We start from the raw sequence: 13,289 nt of genomic DNA on the forward strand, positions 1-13,289 counted from the left end.
AAAAAAAAAAAAGAAGATTCTTAATATAAAGAAAATCTTACAATTTTAGTTCTTCAAACCCTTTGCTATTGGTTAAGAACTATCTTAACTATTTAGATTTAAAATGCCAAGAAAATGTTTTCTATGCGTTTATATTTTTCTACCCATTTCACTCTACCACATCTTTTGCTGTTCTTGAATCTTCAGTTTTCATGACAATTATCCTTTTACTTTCTCCTAAATCTTCATTTTATAGGCAAATAGTAAGCAGAAGTCAAACTGAAATGCTATGATGATGTATAAAGTAAGCAAGATTCCAAGATTATCTTAATCACCAAATGGCAAGGAAATGTTTTTGACCTCTATTATGTGGATGTATCACTAATAATGGAAAATCATAGCCCTTAAAAAAAATAAATAAATAAATAAGGGAACACTTTTGGAACCCTCACAGTATACTTTAATTCTAAAAGATGAATGAAAATTAAAATATTATCCATAAATATGATTGTGGTAGTTAAGATTGTATGTCAACTTGGCTGGGCCTGGTTGAGTGGCTGGGCAGCTAGTGTTAGTTATTCTTCATGATGAGACTGGCAATCAAGTCCATGGTGGAATTTGCCAGTGAACAATTGAGTACCTACTTTAGGAATGTGGTCTTCTTCCTGTATATAAGGAAAAGCCTTGGGAATGGTCTCTAGCTTTTTGACACGCTCGAACCCTGCATGTAGCCAAGTCATTGTTCAGCAGTCTGCCATGCTCTGTTGATCTTGGTACTTTTTCTGGACTTGAATTAATGGCCTGCCACGTGCTTTGGTAATACTGGGACTGTGTCTTTTTACTTGTTGACCTTGGGTTTGTCAGCCTCAGCAGCCAGCAGCTGCCTGAGTAAAGAAAAGCCTCCAGCTTCAGTGGGCTGGGAGCAGGAGGCAGAACTGTAGTCAAAGTTGAGGGGCCTTCTCCCAGCCCCTAGAGCCTGACACTGTGAACTCAGACTTCTAGCCTCCCAAACTATAAGAGAATAAACTCCTGTTTGTTAAAGCCATCCTATTTGTGGTATTTTCCGTTAGAGCAGCATGTGGTAACCAAAACAATGATAATATGCATATTAACTTTCAAACTATGGTCATTCGATGCCATCATCATACATTTCAACTACTGTATAATATTAATCTAAGTTATTCACGACACACAACTCATGACAACTCCCTCTTTTTCCAACCTAGTTCTCTGAATGCAGACTGACCTCACATTCCTTCAAATACACGATTTTAGTTTGAAGTACATTACTACTACTATTTGATAAGTCTATACAGCTATAAAGAAAGGTACAATGTAGACCAAAAACAAAAAAAATAAACAGAATACTTACTGGTTCTGTTAGTGTTGTATCTTTCTCCAGGAACTGTACAACACAATAGGCTAGCTAAAATGTAAAACATGGTTTATAAGTGTTACTCAGTGAAACTGCATTCAGATGCAGAATTTAAAAATGTTTAGCTAACAAAAATGACTACCCAATTTTCACAAATTATATTCTATCTTATTTCAATATATAAAAATTAAGATATGTACTCACAATCGTGTAACTTCTTAAACCTTGAAAGCGTAACTCTCAGTTCAAAAAAGATATGCTTTTTTAGTAGTAATTTGTAACTATAACCCTAAAAATCCAGTGTCATCAAGTTGATTCCAAATTATAGCAACCCTACTCATAGGACTGAGTGGAACTGCCCCAAAGGGTTTCTAAAGCTATAAATCTTTACAGAAGCAGACTGCCTCATCTTTCTCCTGCGGAATGGCTAGTGGGTTTGAACCACTGAGTTTCTGGTTAGCAGCTAAATGTTTTAACCACTACAGCATGCTTCTACATGTATTTTAATACCTATAATAAGGTATTACAGGTAGTCCCTGACTCACGATGTATTTTGAGTTTTGACAAATCGCACTTAAAATCATCTTTTCAGTACATCTTATTGTTAGTATGTATGCAACATACAATGTTGGAGTGCATAATTTGCTAATGTTATCTTTCTCATGCCAACCCCAAAAGACAAAGATAAGATTTATAGATATTGATAATAAAAGGCAGCAATAATTAACATTTTTTTTAAAAAAAGAGGTATTTGGCTTACATCAGAACTGACCCTATGACGGAGTCATCGAAACAGAACCCTGTCATAAGTTAGGGATGACCTGTATGTAGTCACTGAATGGTAATAGAGAAGACTAAAATCATTCTCTAACTAGGCTATCAGAACTGGAAGGAACATTCTGGAGATACGTGGGATTTACTCAAAACCATATAGTTAATTAGGTCAGGCAGGATCCAGACTAGAAAGTTAGGGAATTTGATATAAATTATCTTTTCTGTATCTATACTTAAAGTGTATTGATCTTATTTAATGACAATAAATTTCATGATTCTTTTAAGTTATGGTATGATAAAATGTGCTTTGAGTATTTACAATACAAATTGCTTAATTATATTTAAAACTGTCACCTCAATGTTTCTCAATTTCTCTCCCTTATATGTTAGTCTTTAAAACAATATTCATTTCATTTGAAAATTTTCTTAAACTTACCTGAGCATGAAACAAAGCTAATCCTTTTGCAGTATGCATAGGAATAAGAACCTTCATTAGAAACTGTTTATGTTCTGCTTTCAGTGGCAATGCAAAGCCATTGATAATACTGGAGGGAAAAAAGGCAGGGGGAAGGGTAAGTATTTACTACTTTCTTTCTAAAAGTTATTTTATCCATGAGTACATTTAAGGAACAGTATTCTGCTTCAGTCTTTGTGCTGTATGGCTTTACTCATCTATGAATAAACTACTTTAGAAAAAATTTACTATGTTGTCTGTCCCCTAAGTCATTCAATGGTGCCAAAAGGAAAATAGGACTACTAATTCATGATCCACTAGGTAATTTCTATCTTTGTTTTCTATAAAGCCTGTCCCTTCATTTATGCCTTGTTGCCTCCATTTTTCCTTCCTAAAGCTGCAGGAGTAGTCAACATCCCAATATTATCTTCTTAGAATTTTCTGAAGCAAATGGGTAGTTCCTTTTATTTCGTTAGTTGTTGTTGTTATGTGCCATCAAGTCGGACCCAACTCATAGTGACCCTCGCTGGATTTCCGAGGCGGTATTACTACGGAAGTAGATTGCCCAACCTTCCTTCTGAGGAGTGGCTGGTGGGTCTGAACTGCCAGCTTTCTGGTTAGCAGTCAAGTGCCTTAGGCACTATGCTACCAGAGCTCCTTTATTTTGTTGGGGGAGCTGAAATTAAGAAGTAGTACTCTCTATAGTCACTCTCTAAATATTACAGAGGAGACTAAAATCATTCTCTAAACAGTAATAATACCAAACCAAACCCACTGTTGAAATCAAATCGATTACGACTCAGAGTGAGACCCCTACTGGGTTTTCCAAGGCTGTGAATCTGTACAGAAGTAGACAGCTTCTTCCTGCAGAGTAGCTGGTGAGTTTGAACCGCCAACTTTCTGGTTAGCAGACAAATGCTTTATGCCACTATACCACTATGCCACCAGAGCTCCTAAATAGTAATAAAGAGGTAGAAAATTCTCCCAAGGTGCTATTGCTATGCAGTGAATAAGAAACGCAAAATACTCATGTAAATGAAAACCAAAGACTTCAGATTCTTCTAAAATGAACAGATGGATTAGGAACACTCTATCAACATCTGAACAAGAATTCTTATAAATTCATTTAAGGATTCACTATAACTTATTTCATCTCTTCCCAATTAGATCCTATGAATTCCCATGGCAGTCTGGCTGTTTGGCGAGATCAGACATAAAACAAGCCACAGCTTCAAAAGCAGGAAGTCTGTTCTAAAATACACATCGTGCATGGCAGTACTTTAATATGCTGGCCCTCTCAAGAGCTGAAATGAGAATTCAGCTGAGAAGCTATGTCTTGTGCTCCATATTTAAGTCCAAAAATCTAAAATAATTTCTCCAATCCCAGCTAAGATTTTGATATATGAAACAAAGCTCTTAATTCTTAAAAAGAACAACAAAAACTTGACCTACCTTCCTAGTATTTCAAGGAGTTCAGCAACACCATTGAAATGTTCTGTTTCATATATAAACCTTAATTTAAAATAAAGATATGACAGGAATCAAACATCAAAAAATAAACAGAGAGAAAGACAGGAAGGTAAAGAAATCAATCCAAGGGCCAACTACAGTCAACACACATGCATGCTCTAGGTTTTCTCTGTAAGCTATTTTGTCCCAAATAAGTTACTTATAATAGCCTTACAAAAGTTCTACTTCCTAATGAACCACATATGCCACTATTAAAACTTGCTGCTCATTAATGTAACAGATTATTGTTTGACCAGGAATATTTTATTTTACATGATAATTTATGAGAAAGATGAGTTTTCTCAAAGAAATACTTTTCAAAATAGAAAATCTCTATTTTTCTATAGGAAAATCCAAGAGAAAAAGACCAGTATCTAATAAAGCCATTTTTATTCAGAACTTTATAAACCTTAAGTTTAGGATTGCATAGGGTCATCAACTCAAATGACTGCAGGACCGCCTGGTTTCATAAATTACTGAAGTGGACGAGGAGGGGATGACAGGGCACTGGAGAAACATGCTCTGTTTAAAGGAGGCAGCTGTTACTCATCTCACTGTGGCAATAACAGCCTAGCTCTCTACAACTTTAATTTAAACAAACAAATCTGAAACATTGGTGTTAATGTGAAATGTCATGATTTGAAGTAACTACTTAATAGATTAACATTTATAAAGTACTCAAAAATAAGTCTTCTGTAAATCTAATCAAATGAAAGTACTTCTAAGAACTATTGGTTAAAAAAATTATATACATAATTTTAAAGGGAAAACTAATTTTAAAGTTATAGATAATAAAATATAATTTGATTTTGCATGTATTCTTGTTACCAGGAATTCTTTTCTTTGATTTTAAAATCTAAAAATACAATACCACAAAGAGAAATTCATCTTTACTCAAATCACTCTACTTATTTTTAAGATAATTTTTGTGATGTGATAAGATACATCCTACAATAGTGTTCACTTTAAGATGAAAATAAACTGCTTAAAGGATATTAGCTGATGCTTTAGAATGACAATACATAAAACTCAAAGGCTGGGTTGATTCTATTTCTAGAAGACAATACAAATTTTTAACGAAAAACTTCAAAAAAATAGACAAACTAGATAAATTCTACTCTTAATCTTTAAAACATGACTAATACTGACATTACCTGTTACAAACTGTCCTCATTACTACCATCTACTTAGATAAGTAATAGGTTACAAGTTTAGATACAATTAAAAGATGTCTATAAAATAGGCTAATGACGATTCAAATGTCATCAGGTAAATTTGCAGTCCTCAGATCTGGAAGGAAAAAATGGAAAAGTGCTATGTATGACTTACTTACCTGAGGAAAATGTTGTTAATCTGTTTCCTGATGAATGCTCTTAATCCAAGAAATTTCCCATATATTCGATGCAGAACAGTCTTCAGAAAGTCACGTTCTCTGGGATCTTCACTATCAAAAAGCTCCAGGAGCTTTAAAAAAAATCTGAGAAATTACTTTTAAAAAATAACCGAGCTAAAACTTCACTTTATTCTAATTCTGATTTTAAGGTTACTCATGAAAAAAAAATTAAAAAGACTCAGCCCAATCAGATTCATTTTTTGCTAAATAATAAAGCTGAAGAAATGCTTAGGGAGTATTTCTTCTCACTTATTTCATTTCAAAAAATGAAATAAACACAACAAATAATATAAACATTTCAATAAATGTTCATTTTTTTTCCTTCTCTTTTCATGTTGAAATTCTGACTCCTGAATACTAACTATGGCCCAAAATTTCATGCTGAAATTTAAGAGATTGTTAATGCTTTTGCTAGTTAAGTCAAAAACAACATCCAAACTCTTAAGCTTTTAGACTACAAATCAAATGAAGTTTTAAAAATATGCACCTGTAAATGTTTATTTCTAGCTTACTGCAAAGATTAATAAAATCAGTGGGTTTTTGTTGTTGCTGTTGATTTTACACTGGGAAAAAAAATCAAGACAGTCACTGTGCCAATAACTCAAAAGTTTATTTTCAGTTATCAGAATAAAATATTGGCAGATAGATGCTAACAGAGTGGAAATCATATATGAAATGTTGTTGTTGTTGTTGTTATGTGCTGTTGAGTTGGACCCGACTCATGGTGACCCCTCCTTGGGTTATGCTGTTAGGTGCTATCGAGTTGTCTCTGACTCACAGTGACCCTATGTACAGCAGTACAGCCCGGTCCTGTGCCAGCCCCACGATCCCTGATATCCCTGAGCCCACCGTTGTAGGCACTGTGTCAATGCATCTCATTGAGGGCCTTCCCCCTTTCACTGACCCTCCACTTTACCAAGCATGATATCCTTCTCTAGAGAATGGTCTCTTCTGACAACATGACCAAAGTAGGTGAGACGAAGTCTGGCCATTCTCGCTTTCAATGAGCATTCCAGCTGCACTTCTTCCAGGACAGATTTGTTAGCTCTTTTAGCAGTCCATGGTATTTTCAGCATTCTTCGCCAATACCACAACTCAAACGAATCGCCTCTTCTTTGGTCGCCTTTATTCACTGTCCAGCTCTCACATGCATATAGGCGATTGAAAATACCATGGCTTGTGTCAGGTGCACCCTAGTCTTCAAGGAGGTATCTTTGCTCTTCAGCCCTTGAAATAAGTCTTTTGCAGCTGATTTGCCCAGTGCTCTATGTCGTCTAGGAGCTCTGGTAGTGTAGTGCCTAAGCATATGATTACTAACCAAGACATATGATTACTAACCAAGAAGGTCAGTGGTTCAAACCCACCAGCCACTCCTTGGAAGGAAGGTTGGGCGATCTACTTCCGTAGTGATATTGCCTTGGAAACCCAAGGAGGGGTTGCTATGAGTTGGGTCTGACTCCATAGCAGTGAGTTGGTTTGGTTATATGTTGTCTGATATCCTGACTGCTGCTTCCACTGGTATTGACAGTAGAATCAAGTAATATGAAGTCTTTGACAACTTCAATCTTTTCTCCTTTTATCGTGATGATGCTTATTGCTTCAGTTGTGAGGATTTTGTTTTCTATATAAAGTGAGATGTAATCCATACTGCAGACTGTAGTCTTCAATCTTCATTAGACGTCATTGTCATTACGTGCCATCGAGTTGTCTCCAACACATAGTGACCCCTCCTTGGGTTTCCGAGGCAGTATCACTATAGAAGTAGATTGCCCAACCTTCCTTCTGAGGAGTGGCTGGTGGGTTTGAACCGTCACCCTTCTGGTTAGCAGTCAGATGCCTTAGACACTATGCCACCAGAGCTCCTGGTCATGACTTAAGTCGTATTTATCCCTGGGTGGTGCAAACAGTTAAAGTGCTAAGCTATTCGCTGAAACGTTGGCAGTTAAAACCCGCCCAGATACTCTACTTCTCTAGGTTACAGGCTTGATAAACCTTATGGACAAGTTCTACTTTGCACATGTCACCATGCGTTGGAACTGACTCAGTGGCAACTAACAATAAACAAGCACCTTGCTTAAGGTTTACATTCTTTATTTGCTATATTGTTAAGGTACTGCATGAAGCTCCAGTGAAAAATATCCACAGAATGTGAAATTTATGTAACATACCTAAAAAATTGAGTTCAGATTATTCTAACTAAAAATGGCTAAACTACTCAAGAGACTCAAATTCAAAATGCTATGTTGGGCTTAATTAGAAGATATCTCATAATACTAAAAGGTGTTTTTAATTGTTAAGGGCTTCATGTCTAATTCAATAACTAATAATTTAATAAAAGTTGACACTCTGGGGAAACATGCTAAACTTGATTAATAGTTGTTAGCTGAATTTCAAACCTATTTAAAGAAATATATCTTAAAATATAATAATCTAAACAGAATAACTTGTTTAGAAATACAATGTTCATATAATGAAAGACACACAAAGTAAAAATCAAGGAACTTTCTTATTCTGTCTCTGGGTATAAATATCTAACTGTGCTCTTAAAGGCAATTCATAATCTCAGGCTTTTTGTTCATTGATAAGATGAGGAAAGTTAGAACAGATTTTTGTTTTCAAGAGAAGATAGTATCATGGTCAGAGGTCCAGTTCAAATCCTGATTGTGCCACCTACTGGCTGTGTGCACACTGGTAACAGTCTAGCACTTAATATAATATACATAAAAGCACACAAGGACGGTGTCTGGCATATCAAAAGCACTCACCAATTCTTAGTTTCTTCCTTTCTTCTGAAATTACATGATTTGAACATAAATGAATTATGCAATTGTTTCCTTCTCTTGAAATAATGAAGGTTCCAATATATGCTTTTAAAATTTCTCCTGCATGTCTAAGTCTTAAAATTTACCACACAATCAAGTAATTTCAAGGTACAGAAACTGAGAATTACTATACATGTTATTTACTAAAGCAACACACTAAGAATGCTTCAGAGAGGTGATATGTGAAAGCACAGGCCTATAAACTGCTAAAAACAAAAATTACTGGACTTTGGCTTCTCAGATAATTCAGGCTTTTGTAGTAGAAGATGGAAAATGGGTCCCTACACAACCAGCTTTTTCCTTGCTTCCCTCAAACCTACCAAATAATCTAGTAGCCTCAATACCCCAACCTCCTAACTGAGAAAACACTTAGGCAATTGTTCCCCTCAACCTGCTATTATCATAAATAATTTAATATGGTATTATTAGACTTTCTTAATATACCCCACACAAGAGCTACAGAAGGAAAGTAGTATAAGTGCATTTCAATTACCAAAGCAATAATTCCATTTAATCTTTTACTCATGATTAAAATTGTGCTTTATACTGTTAACACACACCAGATATTTCTTTATAGTTTATGGAGATCCACCTCAATGGCTGAAGGATATACTTTAGGCTGGCAATGTTTTCATTTATCAACATATTTACAGCAATTAGAATACTTTCTATGAGGTCAGGGGTAGTTATGAATGACTAAAAATGAACTCTAAATATGTGAAACTCATGCTTGTTGAGTATCATAGAAGACACACAAGGTAGCCTGAAGGGTAGGGAAAGGTCCTTGCAATGATTTTAATCTGCCCTCAACCTTTCATCCATCTTCTATCCTTCTTTAAAATGCAAATAACTCTGTAAGAGGAGAGCATCAAATCCCTAATGAGGTCTACATACTGGTAAGTATCTCAAAAAAGAGAAAATGGATCTAAAAAGGTGTTGTTTACTTCACAATTTTGTCCAGGGCCAGCCTGCACATATAAAAAAGGTATCACATATGTTTAATTCTACCTTCTGTTTTTCTAAAAGATCCCATTTTCTGTGTGGTCAGAAATTGGGTGGCTAGACTGCCTAAGGTGGGAAAGGAAAGGGAAATGATACTTGATTCCAGGAAAGCTCAAACTCCTGATGATGCTTCCGTAAAGATACTCTTGCATTCTCAAGCTACTTCACTTTTACCCTAATTGGCAAGAATACTACTAAGGGCTGTCAAATGGAAACAAAGTTTCTGAAAGACTAAACAGCTCTAATCATAAGTTAATAAATCATTGCTAGTTTATGAATATAAGAAAATTTAAGACGTAAGAGTTCCTTACCTGTTGTACAAATTTCTGATCAATGTATCGTTTTGCAATGCTAGGCTGGAAATCAGGGCTTTCCAAAAATCTCAAGAAGAATTCATACACCAACTATGAAAGAAAGAGTCAAATGAAAAGTAAGATAATGCCTATAAAAGTCCACCCTAAAGGATCACTTCATACAAAAAGTGCATCTCTCCAAGTCTAACACTTAGTAGGGAGATTTTGGATCTCATTATAAAATGTAATCAGTTGGTAAGTTTTTTTTTTTTTTTTTAAATACAGGCTTTTAAAAAAACTAAATACACATTCACCATTCGCTCTCCAAAGCTGGTAGATTTTTGGATTTGTTACTTTGCACCACCTGTTGAAAACTGTTAAAACTACAGGAACTAGAAAAAAATGATGATGCCTATAAACATAGTAAATTAAAAAGTCTACATCACAGCCCACACTCACTAAGAATATGTTTCTTCTTCAGTGAAACACTAACTGACCACAATTTAAATCCAGACTCAGAAACCTTCAGGTAAGAGTGAACTGGTTTGTAAGGAACAATGCAACAAAAACAATAAAATAAATTTTAAAACTTACCATCTTTCTATAAAATGTTAAGGGGAAAAAAAAAAAAATCAATACCTGCACGCCCTATCCACAGTTGGGAAATAAGAGCCAAATTACATAAGTAAAGGGCTAGGGAAGGATATGCTGTGCAACACAGCAGATAAACTACAAGTTATAGCAGACCTTCTACTGAAAAAGTGCCAAGCACTGTACAAGTAATAAAAATGTTCATTTGCTACCGCAAGTCAGATTTAATAGCGATGTTTTGGCTTGACTTGCAACACACCCACATCTTTCAAGGAGAAATGCAAAACAGTTTTTTTTCCCAAAAAAATTATACCACTGTTATTATTGTTATCTGCCATCGAGTCAATTTCATAGCAATCCTAAGTACAAAAGAACGAAACAGTGTCCAGTTCTGTGCCCTCCTTAACGATCATTGCCCTCATAATCATTTAAGCCCACTGTTGTACCAACCCACTGTCACCAAGTCGATTTCAACTCATAGCGACCCTTTAGGACAAAGAACTGTCCCACAGGGTTTCCAAAGCTGTAAATCTTTACAGAAACAGACTGCCTCATCTTTCTCCCATGGAGAGTGGCTGGTGGGTTCGAACTGCTGACTTTTTGATTAGCGAACAAATGCTTTAACCACTGCACCACCTGGGCTCCTTTTTGTTGTACTATGGTAACAACTAATGGCATAATTTTAGTAAAAAATATGCCTTTATTAGCTATTAAACAACATATCAACCTGGTCCCCTAAAAACTAAAAAGGAGGATTATATCTCAAAGCAAAAAGTCATTCAATAAACACTTAGGCAGCCATATGGACCAGATACAGGAAAAAAAAGAGTATTAAAAAAATAAAAAGATACATAAAAAACAGGTTTATTCACTAACTTCACAGACCTCCCAGCATACAACAGCATTACTAGATTGGGGCTCTGTTATTCACCACAGAAATTTTTACCACCATGAGTTCTAATAATAGTATGGTTAACAACAGTTTTGAGATGTGAGTAAGTATTGTTTCCTTTGACACATCTTTGCCCATCTATACAAAAGGAATAATTCTTAGCTGGTCTAGTATTACTTAACTTTTTATATTTGCTATCAAAAGGATGTAACAACAACAAAAATGTTAGTGCCCAATTTTTTATTCACAGATAATTTTCTTAACTATCAATATAAATAATTTTCCTTTGAGGATATATATATGTTAAAGAGATATACAAAATATATCACAGCCTGCTCAGTAAAGTTAGCACAGTCTCATGATCTGTTACATGGCACAATTCATCAGAGTTGACAGCCCAACTTACTCAATGCCTATTTTAATGTCCAATGCCCGGCTACATATAATGTGAATATATATATATATATATATATATATATAAGGCACCATACAGACAGCCCCAAGAAGTTCATTCTCTAGTTAGGGAGATAAGACAAAAGCAAAAACATATAAAATGGTACATATACCCAAAGTATAAACAATTGGCCTCTACTTTCTTGGAGCAGCAGCAGCAGGAGAGTTAAGCAATTGACTGAGGAAGAACTGGAATGTGTGTCTAACTGCTTCCAGAAAAACTGCCTCCTTTGTCATGAGACCAGAAGGGCTGGATGGGGCTCAGCTACCAGTACTGAATGTTAAGATCAAAGAGTCTATAAAAAAAATCATGATCAAAAGGAGGAAGAGTGGGAATGTGGTACAGAATTTCAAATCTTACAGAATCCAGACTTTTTGGAGCCACTGAAGCTGGATGAGCCCTCAAAAACATTGGCCTGAGGTAATCTCTAAATCATAAACCAAAACTATCCCCTGAAGTCATCTTTAAACCAAACAATAGTTTAGCTTAATTAGTAAGAATGCCTGTTTGCTTTGAGCATCCCAGTCTTTTAAAAAATTACCTGCACATGATCAAATTGACAACAGAAACTCAAAAGGTTCAATTAGAAGCCTGAGGGTTTATAAACTTTACCAAAAACACAATAAAATATTACATGTAATAAAAGAAAAGGGGCTGCTGCAGGGGTAACCAGGCTGAGGCAGCAGTGGTGATATGGGCTGTGGTAGACCTATAGTGTTGGCCTGGGAAGAGGGATGAGTGCAGCAGCAAGGGTGACAGGCACATCTACATGGGGAACCGTCCAACTGATGTGCCCGAGAAGGACCTGGAAGACCTCTTCTACAAGTATGGCCACATCCCTAAGATTGAGCTCAAGAACTGGCTTGGCCCTGTGCCTTTCGCCTTCGTGCACTTCAAAGATTCCTGAGAAGCTGAAGATGCAATTTATGGAAGGACTGGTTATGATTATGGCCACTGTTGGCTTCATGTGGAGTTTTCCAGAACTTATGGAGGTCAGAGTGGGTGGTGGGAGAAATGGGCTCTGTACCCAAAGATCTGAGTTGTTTCAGAACTTCCTCCATCAGGCAGCTGGCAGGACCTGAAGGATCATATGCAAGAAGCTGGGGAGGTCTGTTACCCAGATGTGCAGAAGGATGGCATGGGATGGTTGAGCATCTCAGAAAAGATATGCGATACCCCTTGCACAAACTGGATGACACCAAGTTCCACTCTCATGAGGGTGAACACTGTACATCTGTATCCAGAGAGAAGCAATAGCTAAGGGTACTCACGGCCTTAGTCTGGATCAAGAGGCTGTAAATCTTCACACCAAAGAGAAGTTTCCCAAACTACTACTCCCCTTTTAGGCCCTACTGAGCAAACAGGTGATAGGAATTTGTTCTTTATTTTTTAGTGTGAACTGAGCTGCTACAACCAGATTGACGATTTAGTGTCTTAGGAAATTTCAAAAAAAATTATTTTAAGGGGAAAAAAACAATTACGTAATTTCTACCAGGGCCATATTAGTAGTGAAACACTTGAAACTGCTGAAATTGTTGTTTTAGCTCATAAACAAGCTGCATATTTTTCACCCCTGATTATGAGCGAAAAATGAGCACTGTATGTCTTTGTGGGTTGCTATGCTTGTTACCCTCCCGAGAGGGACCGGGTCTCCGGGAGCAAGGTAAGCACGGGCGGGCTTGTGCTTAGTCCCCGGGAGCGAGGTAAGCACGGGTGGGCTTGTGCTTAGTAACTGGGAGCGAGGTAAGCAC

General features: G+C 36.3%; 1 protein-coding gene across 1 annotated transcript in view; it reads right to left on the bottom strand.

Moving 5' to 3' along the window:
• The window catches only part of PPP2R5A (protein phosphatase 2 regulatory subunit B'alpha), a 119,708-nt gene that overhangs the window by 15,876 nt on the left and 90,543 nt on the right, over positions 1-13,289 (bottom strand). The window contains exons 4-8 of the mRNA XM_007952799.2: positions 9,620-9,712; positions 5,425-5,555; positions 4,035-4,094; positions 2,565-2,673; positions 1,352-1,405 (exon numbers count right to left, since the gene is read on the bottom strand). Of these exons, the coding sequence (XP_007950990.1) occupies positions 1,352-1,405; positions 2,565-2,673; positions 4,035-4,094; positions 5,425-5,555; positions 9,620-9,712 (447 nt within the window). The remainder of the gene's footprint in view (positions 1-1,351; positions 1,406-2,564; positions 2,674-4,034; positions 4,095-5,424; positions 5,556-9,619; positions 9,713-13,289) is intronic.

The sequence above is a fragment of the Orycteropus afer genome, unplaced genomic scaffold (genome assembly GCF_000298275.1).
Source record: "Orycteropus afer afer isolate SDZICR_OR568_19922 unplaced genomic scaffold, OryAfe1.0 scaffold00013, whole genome shotgun sequence".
In the NCBI taxonomy this organism is placed as follows: domain Eukaryota; kingdom Metazoa; phylum Chordata; class Mammalia; order Tubulidentata; family Orycteropodidae; genus Orycteropus; species Orycteropus afer.